This window comes from Terrapene carolina, unplaced genomic scaffold (assembly GCF_002925995.2).
Source record: "Terrapene carolina triunguis isolate 2854851 unplaced genomic scaffold, T_m_triunguis-2.0 Scaffold62, whole genome shotgun sequence".
NCBI lineage: Eukaryota > Metazoa > Chordata > Testudines > Emydidae > Terrapene > Terrapene triunguis.
Genome location: NW_020664413.1, coordinates 46,727,599 through 46,747,180, shown reverse-complemented (window position 1 = coordinate 46,747,180; position 19,582 = coordinate 46,727,599). Strand labels below are relative to the sequence as shown.

The 19,582-nt window shown below is 38.1% G+C and overlaps 1 protein-coding gene and 1 long non-coding RNA gene across 2 annotated transcripts in view; one reads left to right on the top strand and one right to left on the bottom strand.

Moving 5' to 3' along the window:
• LOC112107455 overlaps positions 1-5,862 on the top strand; it is a 22,812-nt gene extending 16,950 nt beyond the window's left edge. Inside the window, exons 2-3 of the long non-coding RNA XR_002908186.2 lie at positions 627-742; positions 5,788-5,862. This is a non-coding gene — a long non-coding RNA (uncharacterized LOC112107455). The remainder of the gene's footprint in view (positions 1-626; positions 743-5,787) is intronic.
• ZC3H15 (zinc finger CCCH-type containing 15) lies at positions 995-19,582 on the bottom strand. The gene is made up of 10 exons (XM_024201141.1): positions 19,345-19,582; positions 14,909-15,010; positions 10,671-10,782; positions 8,663-8,815; positions 7,323-7,414; positions 5,719-5,901; positions 4,708-4,854; positions 4,433-4,534; positions 4,017-4,143; positions 995-1,793 (listed from the first exon to the last, which is right to left on the bottom strand). Exons 1-10 carry the CDS (start codon positions 19,420-19,422, stop codon positions 1,603-1,605), a joined length of 1,287 nt encoding a protein of 428 aa, XP_024056909.1. The 5' UTR covers positions 19,423-19,582; the 3' UTR covers positions 995-1,602.

Genomic DNA, 19,582 nt, shown 5'->3' with positions numbered 1-19,582 from the left:
ACTTTTAGAAATCAGTTTCACTGGGCCTCTCTCTCTCTCTCAGATGCTATTTTCTGTTGCTAAGGGAAAAAAAATGACCCCCTCTCCCGCCCCCCCAAAGACAGATCCCAAAAAGGGCAAAAAATGTCTATGGCAGCTAATTTAGCAATGGCATTCCAGATGCAAGAGTTCATCTTAGCAACACCAGAAGTAACCCATTAAAGCTGATGTTACCACTTGGAAGACATTTGTGCAAACTCACCCACAGTACTACGGATCTTAATGTTCCTTGGAAAATAATTCTGAAGTCATTTGATGAGTAAATCAGTACACATTTTATAATTAATGCAACAGTATTGTTACTTGATTTTTAGTTCTGAAGCAAGGGTTTTTTGTAAGCTAAGGAGGTGGGGATAAATATTGGTTTTCCAGGAGACTATAAATTAGGAATCATTGGTATGGAGGCAATTTCTTTATTCACAGGACATGTAAACTTTCTGTAAGCTTTACATTTAAAGCATCATATTGACCTATACCTAGGCCTGAAAATGCTGCCTTCTAGAGGTCAAAGACAATCCCCATCCCCAAGTTTTCCTTTGGAGATGCAGACAGTACTAATTATGTATTCTGGTTTATAATTTGTATAGTGCCAAACATATGCTAAGTGCTTTATAGACACATGAAGACAAGATCCCCCCGTGAAAAGCTGCTAATCTAGACAATGTACAAATATGGCCAAGGGAAGAATAAGATGCGACAACAGGTGAGTGAACTGTCATATTAATTCTATTACGGTTTTATTGCAGGGAAAGATGAAAGATAATATGCAATTTAGAATTCTTCTGCATGGAGGTCTAGGGCTTGAAGGCTAACTGTAACTAGCCACTCCTTTAGCTGAAACCCACAAGTTTACTTCTGGATCACGACTAGAGGGAACATATTTACTCACTATATCATACAAAATATATTTTATTTACAAATTGTCACACACTGATGTAAAGAAAAGTCAACATAATGATTTTAAAGTTGACAGTCTTTATTTACAACCTTGTTGGCAAAAGGTGGAGGGAAAGTTTAAAACATTTTAAACAGAGGGCACCATAGCTGACGCTGTATCAATTCACGAATCCACATCTTTAGCATCCAGCTGAAGAAGTAAAGCATATCAATACCTACTGGAGCATGAACATCTGAATCTGTACCAGCTCCATTTAGAGTACATTGCTCAAATATTTTAGGCAGTTTCTAAATCAACTCAAAATTACTTATTAAAAAATGCAGTTCTGGTGAAAAGAATGTTCACTTTGACTGTATACTGCACCTGGTAGTAATAAATCCACTTAACTCAAGTTATGCTTCCTACTTTTAGTTGAAAATTACACCTCATTTTCTGCGATGACAGCTCTCAATTCAATTATTAACTACTCTGAATAGCTTACGATGAGGTGTAGTCAAGGGTGGAGTAAAGGAAACTGAAGGAAAGTACTTCTGATTTTTGATGTGCCCTCCAGAATCAGTTGGGGAAACCATAAACATCCTGTTTAAGAATTCTAGACGAAAAAATGATGTAGTCAGTTTTCACTTTGTAAGGTAGACTTCAATTTTCTTATTCGATTTGTTTGTTCATTCTTCTAAATCAAGAGTGTTTAATTCTTCTTCTAGTTCATCCAAGTCCTCTCCAGTAAAAAGATTTTCATCAACAGGAACTGCATCTATTACTCCATTTTCCTGTTCTCCTTCTGCCTCGTTTTCTTCTAAATCACTTTGCTCCCCATTCTCTATCCCACCTCCTGAAGCTTCACTTAATTTGTTATCTGAAAATAAAAAATGCTTACAATGTCTATTAATGTTACAAATTCTTAGTCACTCTCTCTCTCACACACACACACACTCTCTCTCTCTCTCTCTCTCCCACCACCAACTAGGCTCGATGCTTGAAGAATATACACACCTATGTTTTGATGCAAAAATACTGCCATACGGCCATATTTAACTAAGACTTACGGCACCTACTAATGCAATTCATCCCACTGAACTCAATAGGACTACTTGTGTGCTTGTAGGACTGGGTTTTTAACAGTTACAAGTGAACACAGATGTGCATAAATGCAAAAGATTTTTACAACTCCTGTCCTCACCAACTGGTTCATAATATTAAGTTATTACTAGGGCTGCTGATTAATCGCAGTTAACTCACGTGATTAACTCGCAGTTTTAAATTGCACTGTTAAACAACAGAATACCAATGGAAATTTATTAAATATTTTGGATGTTTTTCTACATTTTCATATATAGTGTATTCTGTGTTGTAATTGAAATCAAAGCATATATTTTTATTACAAATATTTGCGTTGTAAAAAGTGATAAAAAGAAATAGTATTTTTCAATTCACCTAATACAAGTACTGTAGTGCAATCTTTTTATCATGAAATTCAACTTACAAATGTAGAATTATGTACAAAAAAAACCTGTACTCAAAAATAAAACAATGTAAAATTTCAGAGCCTGCAAGTTCACTCAGTCCTACTTCTTGTTCAGTCAATCGCTCAGACAAACAAGTTTGTTTACATTTCCAGGAGATAAATGCTGCCCGCTTCTTGTTTACAATCAGGGCTTTGGAGCGGAGTGTGGAGCAGCTCCGGAGTAGCGGAGCTGCAGGTTTTTGCCTGGAGCTGGAGCGGAGCTGGAGCACAGCTCCAAAGCCCTGTTTACAATGTCACCTGAAAGCGAGAACAGGCGTTCTCATAGCACTGTTGTAGCTGGCATCGCAAGATATTTACATGCCAGATGCGCTCAAGTTTCATATATCCCTTCATGCTTCAACCACCATTCCAGGGGACATGCGTCCATGCTGATGACAGGTTTTGTTCAATAACAATCCAAAGCAATGTGGACCGATGCATGTTGATTTTCATTATCTGAATCAGATGCCACCAACAGAAAGTTGATTTTTTTTTTTGGTGGTTCAGGTTCTGTAGTTTCCGCACTGGAATGTTGCTCTTTTAAGACTTCTGAAAACATGCTCCACACCTCATCCCTCTCAGATTTTGGAAGGCACTTCAGATTCTTAAACCTTGGGTCGAGTGCTGTAGCTATCTTTAGAAATCTCACAGTGGTACCTTCTTTGTGTTTTGTCAAATCTGCAGTGACAGCATTCTTAAAATGAACATGTGCTGGGCCATCGTCTGAGACTGCTATATCATGAAATATATGGCAGAATGCAGGTAAAACAGAGCAGGAGACATACAATTGTCCCCCAAGGAGTTCAGTCACAAATGTAATTAATGCATTATTTTTTTAATGAGCGTCATCAGCATGGAAGCATATCCTCTGGAATGGTGGCTGAAGCATGAAGGGGCATATGAATGTTTAGCATATCTGGCACGTAAATACCTTGCAATAAATAAATGGTAGTCTATTATTGTTTAACAGAGCGATTAATCACGATTAATTTTTTTAATTGCTTGACAGCCCTAGTTATTACTATTATTTAATGCTGTATTATAAGTCCAGAAAGGTCCAATCAGGATCAGGCTTTTATATGGTAGCTGCTGTACAAATATATAGTAAGATGAGTACTTGCCTTAAAAAGTTAGCTAACAAGTTTAAGGTAAACTTACAGATTTTGGAGTCATCATTCATTCACTTATTTACTAAAACAGGAAAGTGTAAAGAAAAGTGTTTCCTTTCCCAGTTTCAAGATGTAATTTTTAAATCACTTAAAAATTACAACAAATACTGTAGTAGAAATGACTGTAAATATTAACTAGAGGTCACAAAGCAAAGGGCATTTCTTCCATTAAAAAAAAATAATCTGCCTACAGCAATTCCTTTCCCCTATACTAGAAAATATTGTGTTCTGAAAATACAGAATGACGATATGTGAAGTAGCATTAAGATACTATGGCAATAAGCACTATACAAATCTATCAAACATTTCTTCAGAGCCTCTCTCTATTTGGGTATTGGAAAGACCTTTAACATTACTTCAATGTACTGTATCTGTTAACTTAGTTATGCCTAAACAGTGAACTTACCATCTTTTTCCACTGAAGTGTATGTGCTGAATCGCTCAAGACTAGCCACAGTAATACCAGTCTCATCTACATCCTTTGGGACATACAGGTTCACGTCTACATCATTTATCCTCACAAGATCTTCAACCTGAAAAACAACGTGGGTTTTTTTTGCATTAATCATTGTTTTCCTGCAACTGATTTGTTAATTTTACATTTGACATCAACTTTTCTTACTGCAAGTTTTATTTTGTTCGGTATAAGTAACAGCAAACTAAAAGGGGCACCTACTATTTAAGTACTAGCCAAGCTTCTCAAATTTAATCATAATTACTTTTTTTATGGAAGCCTATCAAAACCAAAAAGTTAGTCTCTAAATTTTAAACGGTAACCAGCAATATGAGGTAGTTAAAAAGAGTTAATACTTGCTTCTTTACCTCATCTTCACTTGATCCTTGAATGTAATTAGTGTCATCTGCTTCTTCATCATCGGCGTCAACCAACTCAGGACGGAACTCAAATACTTCACGTCCACTGATCTATCCATGGGGAAGCAAGTAAGACATGTTCAAACAACACTAATTATTATCTGTACTGCAATTTAGAGAATAAAAGAAAATACACATGGCTTAATTTCAGGCCAGCTACCTCATTATAAAGTGTATTTCACTCTTTCCTCTTACAAGTAGTAGTATTTGAGTGGAGAACATACCACCAGTGCTTTGCCAGCTTTAAAATCTGCTTTCCTCCGTTCCATATCTTGTTCAGCCTTGTCAATCTTTTCTTGTCTTTTTCTTTTCTTCCATGCAAGAAAAGACTCTAGGGTGATTTTGGTAATGTTTGGTCCTAAGGCAGCACGCTGTACAATAAAGATATTAGCTTTAATCAATCTTTGTGAACACAATTATCTACAATACAATAGGTCAAGTTTTTCTTCACAAATTAAGAAACTGACTCTTAAAATCATTCCCTCTTAAGATTTTTCTGTACATTAGAGATACTTAATGAGATTTTTCTTTTGACTTACTTACTAATAATAAACATGCATTCATGCACTCAAATTTGAGATTGTTTGACTCATCAAAGAAAAGTTTAAATAGGCTACCTCCAAATCTATTCTACTACTATAGGTAACCCGGCAATATTTAAGAAATGATGGTTATGTGCATCCTTAAAATATAAATGGTATGAACTAAAGCTGTCAATTTCAATGGCAACACTTGTCCTGGCTTTTGAAGAGATGTTATTAATAAAATTCCCAGGTTCCTTTTAAACAATAAGCAGAAACACCACTAGATTTTTCTTCTGGTTTCAATCTTTTCTACTTCCTGATTAACACAAAAAAACCCACACACAGAAACCCAGTCTTCAATAGTGCCTACTGTTCTCAGATGCTGCATTTCTGTACTACAAGTCAAAATTCTGACCTAAAACATTGCTGCCCTCTAGAGGTAAATATTCAGTTAAACTTTACTTTGCAATCTTATCTGGTGAATAAACTGGAGAAATTAACAGTTTCAAAAGAAAGACTTGATTATTTTCAAAGAATCACTAAGTATATTTCACTCTAACACCCAAATGGATACAAACATCAGTGAGTACCATTTTACTATGTTGCTAGAAGAGTATTTTGAACATGTACCTCTTTTCAGAGTACTTTGTTAAAAAATAATTAAACCATGTAATATTCAGGCTTGAATGACTGAGTTAGCTATTACCTTACCTCTCTTTCTATTAGATCTTCTAAAGAAACTTCATCTTCCTTTTCCTCCTTCTTTTTGTCTTTTTTTAGTACAAAGCCAGGAGGGAGAGCATGGCGGTACATACAGTTGTCTCCTCCACCAGGACAAACCCAAAACCAGCCATATTTGTTGTTTTCAATAGCATCAAGAAAATACTTGCAGACCTGTATTAAAAACAGTGGTTATTACCCCTGAATCCTACTTTCTCCTCCCCAGCTACATACACTGGTAAAGTGAGTTTGTCACATTAACTCAGGAACAGTATTACAGCAAGGGTCAGTAATTCACATCTTGTCATATTACATTTCTGAGCTATCATTCAAACAGAAGTCCCAAGAAGAAATATTTTTGAATGTATTTTTATTAAAGAACAATGGACAAAAGAGTACAACTGATTAACTTATTTAAATAAAAAACTACATTTAAAGTTTTCAGCAGCTTTTTCTGTTAAGGTTTTCCAAATTTGGGGAAACAGATGGCTCAAAGGAATGGTGATTGATTGTCTAGTGGTATAAATCCAGTGTCTCTGTGTAAAGCGAGTTGGTCAGGTCTATGTCCTGTTCTTCATTGAGAGGTATCCAAATTTAAAAAGAGGCTATGGTTTTGTATGTTTTTGACAGTCTCAAACTGATGCATCAAGAATGTAATGAGAATGGAGACTGTACTCTACTACCCTTTCAACCTTGGAAGTTCTCCTTTCCAGGTCAAGTTTTTGAGCACACTGAAGGGACAGCATGCATTCTTGCTGCAGTCCTACACCCATCTGTAGATAGAACACTTCAGTTGCCAGAGCTGTGATTGTGGCAACTTTAACAAGCAATTTATTAATTTTACTATAGATCCCAAGCTGTTCTTTCACATTTCACTTCCAACTGTGTCATGAGTAATATTTAGTTATTGTGAATGGATAAAAATGTGGAATTAAAAGAGTGAAAAACACAAAGGTATAAAATATTAAAGATTTAAACTGATGCTAGTTAAGATACAAATTAAGGTCCCAATTTAAAATATCCCATAGTTTTGGAGCCCTAAGGACTAGAAAATACCTTCTAATTAGTGTTTTTTTTAAGACTTAGCATTACAGAAAAGATTAAACTGTATGCACTGATAGGGCACTCATGGTTAGAATATTTCTTTGTTCCCATCTATAAATCTATTAGCATCTTAGGTTCACAATCAAAAAAGTAAGATGTGCAAGAGAATCAATCACATAAGTAATCCTATTGGCATATGTAACTATGAACACTTGAATCTTCAAAATGGGTAGTCAAATTACATCCAATAATGTACCAGGATTACTCTTCACACTGTTTATGAAATCATTTTTATCTTAGAAAAAGATGCTTCTCATACCCAAATATGCACATAAACTATATATTAATAACTATAAAAGAGCCTTGCTTATTTCAGAAATATGGCAAGATGATAGAATAATGCAAGTCAACCTTTATCCTCAAAATGTCTTTATAATAGTCAAATAAAGATTTCAAGATATTCTAGTAGAAAAATCCAATACCTTTCCAAATTTAATTCTCTCTAATGATAGCTAATAACTACTGCTACTCAATTAAAGAAAAGGACATACTATTTGAGTTTTGGGTTTTTTCTTTTCCGCCTCACCATGCTTCTTGTTCACCACCTCTTCCAGCTTTTTCTCATCCCAATTATCCATTGTATCTAGATATAAATAGTAAAAAAGTTGGTTTCACTTACATCTCGAATTATAACTAAAATGCCAAACCTCACAATCAAACTGCTTTGGATTCTGCAGTTTAACTGCAGTAAAGGAAAAGCAATACTGTCAAGTTTAGGTTCTTAATTATGATTTAATAAAAAGGATTTTCAAAGCCTCACGTGCTTTTATTTAAATCAAAAATTCTTTTAGAGCATTTTAAAGAATTTACACCTCTTCCGCCACATAAACTCATGTTCCCCCCCTGCCCCCCAAAAAACCCCCATAGAATCTGAGATTCCATGTCTGTGTTGAGTGGATTGGGGGGAAAAAGAAGGAAACAAGGAACAGTAGGTGGGATGGTGCCCAGGAAGGAGGTGAGGGAAAATAGTTCAAATAAACACATGAGCAGGAGAAGAGAGGCTGACAGATATAAGTCAAGGCAGGAAGTTCTTTATCATCTTTGGTGATACACAAGAAGCAGCCATTAAAGAAAAGAAGCTGTGAAAGGTTGGAACACTAACAAGAACAATGAAATCATACGTGTGGTCCTGGTGCACCACTTCAGTGTGTCAAAAGGTTAAAACATTACCAAGCAGGAATGGCATACATTGTGTTAGTGCGTGACAACCACAAAAGAAAATTGACCTGTCTTAGTGTAGCTCTCTAACCCATGCTGAGCAAAAGTAGAATGCTGTTTGGCTTTGCATTTTCAACTGATCGGTGCTGATGGAAAATGAAGCCACAGACAGAAGCTTCCCAAGCAACCTGAATTTAAAATACTGTTCATACACATTATGCTACTACTAATAGCATATGTGCAAAAACCATAAGAAGTTGCAGTTCATTTGCTTTTTCTAAAGCCTGGCTATCTTTAGAAGCAATTGGAAACTAAAAGGAGCCAATTCTATATGACTTGCCCCCTCTATACTGTAAATACTCCACACCACCAGATTTTACGGATTGCTGCCCTGGAGCACATTGTCTTTATTATACTAATCCATCAAAATAGGGACTAGAAAAAATTCTCTTGTAGATATGAAGTTGAGTGATTTTTCTTTTTTAAGTCAGCTCAATATTATTTGTATTACCAACCACCTAGAAGTCCCAGCCATAGGCCACAACCTGATTGTGCTAGGCGTTGTACAAACAGAACAAGAAGACTATTCCTGCTCCAAAGAGCTTATGAACTTATTATTAGAACTTTGGCACCAGAAAAATATGTTGGCAGTTATTTTCCAGAAAGAATATACCTTTTTCAAGATCTTCATCTCTTGCGTCAATGTAAACACTTCGTTTTTCACACTTTCTCTCCAAAGACAAATCATGAGAAAACTTGCACTTATCTCCTTTAGTGCACTGTCCTTGCTTGAAGAAAGCACAAACTACTGATTTGGGATCTGCACCTGTGTCATATGAAATTTAGTATTTTAGTACTGTTTCCAGGCAAAACATTTTAAGTCGCATTTAAAATTATTTGCCAATTTTTTTCAAAAAGCATTAACGCAACATTTCAGTTTTTAAACACCAAACAGTAGAGCATGGAAATTCAAAGTTAATTAAAAAAAAAAAACCTAGAAGTTGTTCACAGTACAATCACCATCACTAACTTCTCTCAATCTCCCTCAATACCACTACCAAGCTGCTGTCTTTCATGTACTGTATGCTTCATACCTACTTTGTTGTTAGGTTTGTTTTAAATGTCCAAATTGAAAGGCATTTTGATATTTAATATCAAATAATAAATAAATTTTAATAAAAAGTTTGATACTGGCATCAATGTGTGGCTTAAGTAATGCATGTGACCTATTCTTAGCTTACTACAATAGGTACTAATTCAAGAATCAAATTCACTTTAAAACTATCAACTGGGTTAATCAAGTTTCTTGTACTTAATTCCTATATTGATTCATAAGGCATGATATTTTCAGTGGCAGCCATCTAGCTCCAGTGCAACATAGTTAATGGAACCCGATATAACATGAATTCGGATATAACACGGTAAAGCAGTGCTCCGGGGGGGGAAGGGGGGCGGGCCTGCGCACTCCTATGGATCAAAGCAAGTTTGATATAATGCAGTTTCACCTATCACGCGGTAAGATTTTTTGGCTCCCAAAGACAGCGTTATATCTAGGTAGAGGTGTATTTTCACAGGCACTGAACCACTGCTATGGGACGTATTACTATAGCAATGAAACTACAAGGATTTAGTCTTAATGAGGCACTGATGTTTATCGTTAGGGTGGGTGTCAGGCAAAAAAAAAAGTTTGATTTGGCCAATGATCTGATACCTAAGGGCTAGTCTACCCTATACAGGCTCTGCTGATAGTTACATTGGCACATTACATTATAACTCTACTGGCAGATTCCCCTAGTCCAGGTGCAGTATATGCCAACATAAGAAGTTCTTCCTGATGGTATATTACCACCAGCTCCCCAAACAAAGTTAGCTATGAAAGCAGAAGCACTTGTTGGCATAGCTGCATGTACACTGGGGTTATGGCTGGCACAGCTAGGTCAGCTAAGGGGTGTGATTTTTCTCACACACCTGACCAACACAGCTACGCTGAGAAAACTTTGTAGTATAGATCTAGCCTAAGACACAACAACCATGACTGTTTCCCCACTCTGTAAAATGGGGATAATGGTAATTTAAAGTGTTCCTTACTTACATAAATAAAATAATCAAACTGTTATACTTTTACAAAGAAAGAGACACCACTGAACACTAAGGGGGAGGACACAGAGAAGGAAAACTATATGCAAGGCCCACAACTGGCATAGAGCCTGTAGAACCAGTTCACTGCAGCCTCTGGCACAGGGACAGTTTCAGGGAAGGACAGTGCTAGAGTGAGTGCACTACACTCTAGCAATCTCCAGGGCAGAGAATTGGGGAACTGCAACTGGCTCTAACAGCCCTCCACCCCTGACTCTACTGTACCCAGTAAAAACTGGATGCAGCACAGAATCAGACTGCCAATGTTAATGAAGAAATCTCCATTGAAATCAGTACAGATTTCTGTACTCGGATCAATGACATTATGACCTCACAATGGTTTGCATTAAGAGGTCACATAATATAACCCTTCATATCCATTTTAGTTTTATTTGTTAACAGAATGGAATTATTAAAATAAAAAAGTTAGAATTGCTTGCTTATAGATAGGAAAACTGACATTTTAAATACTTTTTGAATGTGAACTACATAAAATACCAATAGAATTATCTACAAACTAAAATGTTACATTACTCTTAGTTTACCTTTACTAATTTTCTGGGCAGCAACTACAGGTTTGAAGAGTTCATTTAGTTCCTGTAATTCTTTCTTCTTATCATCTTTCTTTAATTTCTTGTCACCTTCAGCTTGAGCAGCCTATAATAATCCCAGAGTTGAAGCAAAGGATATTTAGAACCATGAAATTACAATCTGTACACTACAGCTTCAAAGATAATATAGCATGCAATATTAATTATATGTCATATAGAATGACAGTCACTGATTTAGGAGGTGTCAGCATTATTCTTTTCCTAATATTTCCTTGTATTAATGGCCAGGGTGCACTATCTAGCAAATGTTAGGAAGAGCTAAAATACATTTCAAACCGAAGAGAGGAAACACTTTACTAGGGCTAAAATACACTAATATGATTGAAGGACCCTTTTCTATTTTTGTTCCACATTTATGGAAGAGGAAATCAGGAAATAAGTGTCATTGCTGGCACAGGACAGCCATCTTCTAGCAAGACTCTAGCAAACACAAACTGTCACAGTAGAGGAATAACTGAATTAAAGATCCAGTGCCAACACTCAGCCCAGTTACTCTTGGCCAGGATCCACAAAGGTAGAGACTCTACTATTAAAACCCTAAAATTTATGTTTTATTCTTTCCTTTTATGTGCATCAGCAGCAGCTAGCCACGAAGTCTGGCTTTGAAAGTCATCTTATTCATTACATCACCTAGCCAATTTTTTATTTTATTGTGTGCAGTTCTTCAGCATTACAGTGTTCTGTTAATAACTGATGGTGTATATAGTAGGAAAGCTTAGTTTCATTTGAATTGTGTGTGAGGAAGAGACAATGAATAAAGTAGAAAGGGAAAACTATTTCTATGACTACAAGGGAGACATTGTGAACCTGCCTCCCCCTTCTAGTGGTTTAAAAATCAAGTCCCCTCATCATAAGTCACTGTTACTTAAGCTGGTAGGAAAAAAGACTTATACCCCAATACCTGGACCTGTGCAGAAGAACGAAGACATGGGAAAATAGCATGTACAATTAATTAGTTTTAGTATGCCTGACTCTCCTCCCAAAGTTGTTAATGAGACTTTATACCTAGCTATTTAAGGATATAATTATGCTCCCATTATTATTAGCAGTAGTAGATATTTATATGATGATAGTGTATAATGGCCTAGTCAGAATTGAAGTCAATGGTAAACATTCATTTGAAAGAGTCATTCTCTTTTTTTCAATATACTTCCATTCAGGCTCTGCAGCCTGGATGCTACCAGTATACTACTACTTCCAGGCAGAGGCATAATTTGATGCAATGCAGAATTAAAAGCAGGCTCCCCTCTTCCCTAAATGATGCATGAGATATCTAACTTTCAAAATAGTTATGAAGGTAAATTGATCCTGGGCTAACAGTCAACCTAAAAAAGATGCCAAATTATCTTTACAATTTTGATTTCTAATGACATTCAATCTAGAAAAGCCTATTTCAATCCTACTTTGCATCTGATGGATGAAATGGCACCTCCACACTTGTCAACTACAATAAAAACCAATATGTTTAATGATTTACTCTTTGAAATTACACACTTATTAGAGTACCTTTGTTACACCTCTAGGATTAGAGCTGAAGTTGTTTCTTAGCTTGACAGCACTTCCATTTGTACCTCAAGACATACCTGTCCTTGACTCTTGAGGGTTATTCACAGAGGTATGGCCTTGGGAGGTACAGCACTGTATTAGGATTAGATGTTGAAAGTTCTCTTTCCAGACTTCTAGGTTTCCTGGCTGTTTGGGGAGAAAAGTTTCAACATCTAATCCTAATACAATGATGTACCTCGCAAGTCCGTAAGACATACAAGGATATACCTTGCCCAGTTTCCATTTTTTGTTGAGAGAATTCTTCTCTATTGCGTACAGCTTTGTGAAAAAGCAGCAACTAAGTGAAATCAACATGAGTCTGGTCAGTTTTACAATTGCTATTCAGCCCTGGGCAGCTGTGAAACTGACATGAACCAAAAAAGAATTTCACAGGGCTCTAAAGATGATCCTAGCTAGCGACCTGTGCCTCATGCTGCAGAGGAAGACAAAAAACCCAAGGTGTCACAATCTGACCTGGGAAAAATTCCTTTCTGACCCCACGTAAGGCAATCAGCTAGACCCTGATCCTGTGAGTAAGACCCACCCAGACACCTGAGAAAAGAATTCTTGGTACCATCACATAGCACCGTACCTTCCCATGCTATGTCCCATCTCTGGCAGTGGCCTAAAACCACAGAAATGTCTGTCTGGAAGGAACCTTGAGAGGTCAGGACCACTCCCCTGAGGCAGGACCATACCTAGCAGGTGTTTGTCCAACCTGTTCTTAAAAACCTCCAATTACCTCCCTTGGAAGCCTATTCCAGTGCTTAACGATCCTTACAGTTAGAAAGTTTTTCCTAACATCTAACCTAAATCTCTCCTGCTGGAGATTAAGCCCATTATTTCTTGTCCTACCTTCAGTGGACACTGAGAACAATTGATCAATATCCTCTTTATAACAACCTGTAACTTACTTGAAGCCTTATCAGGTCTTTTTTTCTCAAGACTAAATATACCCAGTTTTTTTTTTTTTTTAAAACTCTTCCTCATAGGTCAGTTTTTTTAAATCTTTTATCATTTTTGTTGCTCTCCTCTGAACTCTCCAGTTTGTCTACATTTCTCAAACTGTGACTCTCCCAACTGGACACAAAAGCTTCAGGTGGGGGAGTCACTCATCTGTAGTGAGTAGAGCGGGACACTTACATTCTGTGCCTTACTTAAAACACCCCTATTATTACATCCAGAATGATATTAGCCATCTTCACAATTGTACCACATTGCTGCCTCATATTCAATTTGTGATCCACTATTACTGCCACACATTTGCTACTTAACCTCCACTGCCTAGCCAGTATTACTGCCTAGCCACCTCTAATGCTTCAGCCCTTAGAATGGAACGGAGGGAAAAGAGTGCCTTCCTGACCCCTATAGGTAAAAAAGGGCCACTTAGTTTCACTTTTGTTTATAATTAGGTGGTAGTTATTTATCTTCAGGTTTTCACACACTAGCGCAATAATACAATGTTTGGATTAAAAGCATTCCATAGGAATGTTTGCTAATCCTGTTACCACTGGAAAGCTTTTTAAATATGGAAACATCTTCACTAGTTGAAAGGTTCTATAAAAAATGTATATTAAAATTTTTTCTAGATTTGGAACTATGTTATCCTTTAACTAGATCGGGGTCGATAACTTTTCAGAAGTGGTGTGCCGAGTCTTCATTTATTCACTCTAATTTAAGGTTTCGCGTGCCAGTAATACATTTTAACGTTTTTAGAAGGTCTCTCTCTATGTCTATATTATATAACTAAACTATTGTTGTATGTAAAGTAAACAAGGTTTTTAAAATGTTTAAGACGCTTCATTTAAAATTAAATTAAAATGCAGATCTTATCAGTTTAGTGCAGTGGTTCTTAACCTTGGGTGCATGCACCCCCTGAGGGTGCGAGATGCCCTTTCTGGGGGTATGAGATATGCGAGATTTTTTTAGAAGGTAAATCATTGAAAACACAAATTAAGCACAGGCACATAAGTACAACTACTTTGTTTCATAAAACCTATGTATTTATTAACATTATACATGTTTTAATGATTGTAATATACAAACAAAGTTTTTAAGCTAATTGTAGTGTAATTTTTGATAAGGGCTGCAGAGTGCTGGCTGCCAGTACCCCAGGTCAGCAGGAAGGCTGAGAGCAGGGCCGGAGGCCCGGACCCCGGCTGATAGGGGGCCGGGCAGCTGGAACCCCAGACCAGCAGCAAGGTGAGCGGGGCCAGCGGCTGGTATCCCAGGCCGGCAGCAGGCTGGCAAGGGGCCGGCAGCCGGAACCCCAGCTGGCAAGGGGCCGGTGGCCGGAACCCCAGACTGGAAGTGGGCTGAGCCGCTCAGCCACTGCCGGCCGGGGGGTCTGTAAAAATCGTCTTGCGTGCCGCTTTTGGCATGCGTGCCGCAGACTGTCGACTCCTTAACTAGATAAACATTAACTTAACAATAATGACGAAGAGAATTAGTGTCTGACAATTAAATGGCTATTATTTTTAAAATAAATCTAAACCAACTGAATAAATTAAAATTGTGCTAGCAAAAATACATTAGGTAAATAATAAATCTTACCTCAACAACATCTCAGTACAAGTCTATATGAGACATTATGATTGATGAGAGATAATTACAGATTAAGTGCTTACCTGTCTTGGATTTTGTTGACCAAATTTAACTTGATGAGTCACAGCCTTGATAAACTTCTGCTGTTTTGCTCCTTTCTTATTCTTTAGACCAAATGTTTTGTCCTAAATTAGAAGAGATTTGTATAAGTGATGCTTCAGCTACTGGACAGTTTTATGAAAAGTTCAATTTAAGTTACAACAAAAATTTATTGTTCCTTTCAACTTATCAATACCATTCCCACCCTTGATTTCCCCAAAGCTACTTTGATCTGAGGAACAGAATGGGCAATATTTAGTCTTGAATTGGGCAAAGATTGAAGGTCTCATATCAAATTAAACACTAGCTCTTAAATTAAAATAGATTTTTTTCAGTTTAAACAAGCCATGTTATTCTCAAAGGTAACATACAGCATTCAGAAATTATAGTTAATTCTTTGTTAGTCAAGAAAGAGCAAGAAGAGTATTTAAAGATTTAATTAAAACACCCTATGGTTGTAACTTCCAGTTCAATAAGTGTTATTTAGTTTTTGAATGATGTAATCTGGTCTATATTTAAATATAGAAGGCCTGCATGGAGACAGCATTAAAAGAATTAAAAAAACAATATGATAAAATAAAGATACCTCAACAAGGATTTGGTAAATTAAATTATCTATCTCGATAATGTATCTCAATCCCAACAGGCAGTTATGAATGACTGAACCAATAACATGATGTAGCAATAGTAAAATGAACAGAATAAAATCTTACATTCCATCTGTCAGGCTCAGTTTATCATGTGAGTTGCATGTCATTTTGAGACTCAGCTCCAAAACAACTCGTAATCCTTTATTTTCCCTTTGGAGATTTCTGTAGTAACTAGAGTCAACTTTACAAATCTGTAAAACCTATAGGGCTTTTTATTTAAAAAGAGGTTACCTTGCATTACGCACACCTTTAACTTTGACTTGCGGAACAATATTATTCCCAAGTTCAATGTGTAACACAAAATAAAGAAAGACGTTGTCTATTCCAGTGGTTCTCAATCCACGGACCACTTGCGGCCCAATCAGCACACAGCTGCGACCCATGTGACATCCTCAGGGCCATACATGTGTTATATATATAGTGTGTGTGGAGGCGGCCCACATAACACATAGAGAGCTGCATATATGGCCCACAATGTTCACAAGATTGAGGAACACTGATCTATTCTATTGAGAATGATATAACAGAAAATAGACTAGAAGGGTACTTAAAACACAATACTTTATGGGAACACCAGTTTCAAGTTCTGGGCAGCAGAAAAAGGCTTCTCAGTTAAATGCACTAAGCTATGGAAAAGATAGAAACTACATATATGACCTTAAAATGGACTTGGAGGTTCTGCTTATTTTTTTTTTTTTTGGTGAATGCCATTCCATGGCATTTTTGTAAGTGCAACAGTTGCCCTAGGGTGTCCAGCCAAAAGCATTTCCCCCTTACTGCTGTTTTCTGTTATGGCAAGGTGTGCTTGTCACTTGCCTCCCCCAGAGGTGCTGAACCAAAGGGTCCTCCAAATTAAGTCATAATGTCTTCAATTTATCTGAATATTTGTGCCCCAAAATTTTGTAAAACAGTAAAATATCCATATAATCCTTTCTTGTCCTGCATTCTTTTAACAGTTTTCTTTACCATTGCTGTAGTTCCTCTCCTCACCCATCTTCCCTATGTGACCACTGTAAGATACCATTAAAGTAGTATTTCACAAAGTTTCAGACTGTTGAAGAAAAGGCACCTGCTTTCTGTGTGTTCAATCCAAAAAGTTGCTGAGTATCCCCCCATTCCATGGCAAAAAGTGTCTGCTCACGCTCCTCTGCAGCAATTTGTCTCCCTACATTTCCAGTTTGTTTATGGAAGGCAGATCTTCTATCTCAGTTCCATTCAAATTTTATATAAAACCTGACAACTCCCTTTACACTCCTATCTGCGGCAATGTATTTTTCTGTGACTGCAACCTCTATTTAAAGCCTAACTTTGCCTTTGATTTAATTCTATTTATTAGAAGCAGAAAAATATTTTATTGCTAGTCACTGGAATAAAAAAAAGTCACCCAATGATAACATCTTGGTTAACACAATTTGGGAAATGTTAATAGAGGAAAAACACCTAGCAAAATAACAAAAAAATAAATAAATTAGAAACTGGTTACTTTTTATTGAAAACACTAAAAATAGTTCCAGCACTCAAGCTCACAAAGTTTTACATACTAATTAACCATCAATAATAATAATGGATTAGTGAGTTTTCAGAGTATATTTTTAATAATTTGTTGCTTTGCAATGAATGTATAGCTTTTAAATACAACAAATATAAGGCCTGATCTACACTAGAAAGTTAGGTTGACGTAAAGCAGCTTATGTTGACCTAACTCTGTAAGCGTCTACACTAAAATGTCACTCCCACCGATGTAAGTCACCCACTACGTCAACTTAGGCCATGTCTACACTAGCACTTATGGGGCAAAACTTTTGTCACTCAGGGTGTAAAAAAACCAAACACAGCCCTGAGCATTGTGTGCACAGTGCTACGTCAGCGGGAGATGCTCTCCCGCCAACATAAAACCAGCTCAACGAACAATGGTAGCTATTATGTTCTCTCCAGTTGGCATAACGCGACTACCCAAGCACTCTTGCAGTGGTACAGCTGTGTAGACACTGCGTTACTTACATCGTCTATTGGCTGTCAGCCCCACATGGGCCTGACAGCTGGGGCTTCCCAGTGGTGGGGCTCCAGCTGTCAGCCCTGCGGTGGGGGGCTCCAGTTGTCAGTGCCCTCAATGCCCCAGAGAATTAAGTCGGTGGAAGTGCTCCTGGTATGGAGTATGGATGTTGACTTAACTTACGTCGATTTAATTTTGTAGTGTAGACATGCCCTAAGTTATGAAAAAAGAAGACTGATTCACATGTGGCATTACTGCCTCATTTTATATAACGAATGTCCCTTAAATACACCATTACTTTACATGTACTATCATGTTTGTGATCTCATTTGAAATGTCAAAGATAACGTATCTGTTTTTTCAACTACAAAATAAGAGTCTTTGTGGACTAGAACTCTCCTATAACTGAGTTCAGCCAGAACATTACTAATTCAGCAACCAACACTCCAAGATAATGATTAAAATCTAAAGCAGTTTAAGGAGTGTAATAAAAAAGAACAATTATTTTAGGGTAGTTTGTAGCATTGTATTTAAAAGGAAATTGTTAAGATATCTAGGTCCCAAATCTAACGTACCTGACTGATCTCACTCAGTTTGCTTAGATATTTAATTTTCTATTTACACTCTTTCCTCCACCCCAAAAAGTCATATTTTCAGCATTTCAGAAGATATTCACTCACAAGGAATCCCAATGACAAATAAGCCTGTATAATGTTACATGTTTTATTAAATAAAATTATAAACACTGACATTTCTTAACAGTCAAGAATAGTTTTATGAATGACAAACATTGTTAGAGGACCAACAGAGCACAAAATGTTACTACCTGATAATCTTTAATTTATTCAGCCTAGATTTTTCACTCAACCAGAGCTCGGAGTGCTAAACAAGTATTTACCCACGCCATCAGCTGACATTATGCCCTGACACAAGAGACCATAGGCCAAGTTTTGCACTGAGATCCACATACAGAGTGATTTGATTTGACTGGCATTGCAGACATACATCTGAAAGAGCTGAGCCCTGCAAGCTTTCCAACACCTGTGCTCTAATGTGTCAGAATAAAAACTTTGACCAACCCATCTTCAGGCTGAAAATAACCGACCCTGGTCTATTTACGGGATCCAATGAAAAGAGCAGTTAAAGGGCCACGGAGAAGCAAGCAATGCGTTAACAGATGCGGCTGGTGCCTTGGGAGAGGAAGGGCGGCGGAGTCCCTTCAGAGGCGCCTCCATACCTGGTGGCAGCTTCTACACTTTTGTTTTTAAGCTTGTTGATTTAAAAACATTTTCATAAAGTTGTTTCAACCGAAGTGGCCGCCCGGTAGCCATTTCCCCGGGGGGAGGAGAGGAAAGAGGGAGATCAGCTCCGTTTCTAAGGCAATCTAAGGTTGTTGGTTTAAGGCTCCCCCAGAGGACATGGGATCAAGAAAGGGCCCGAGACGCATCCCGGGAAGGGCGAGGGGAAGGACAGGGAGCTGGCGGGGGGCAGAGAGGGGGAAGGAGAAGGGTGATGGGGGCTGGATCGGGGCCGAGGAGCAGGGACGGGACTACGGGATGCGGTGGGTAGCAGGGACCGGCAGGAAAGGGGCCGGACGGAATACGGAGGCGACGCGGGGACACACCAGAAGCGTGACGTGCGAGAGACGGTTACGGCCTCCCTGTCCCCCCCTCCCTGAGCTACTCCCCCTCGCCCCATCGCGACTGTGAGGCGGCTCAGAGGGCCTGGCCACCCCGGCTTCTCTCGCCGGCTCCTCTTCCCGGCGCCCCCTCCTCACCTCGATGATCTTCTCCTTCTTTTTCTGGTCCGCCTTCTTATTGGGCCCCGCCGCAGGCGGCGGTTTCTTGGGGGGCATCTCGGGGAAGGGGGGCGGGCCCCTGTCCGCGCTCGCTCGGGTCCTCTCAGCGCCGCGGCCGGAAAGCGCGCGGGGGACCGAGGGGCCGTAGCTCACAGCCAAGCAATGAAAAACCAAAGGAAGGATTCAGTTTACGACAGGCCGTCAACGACCGCTGCCC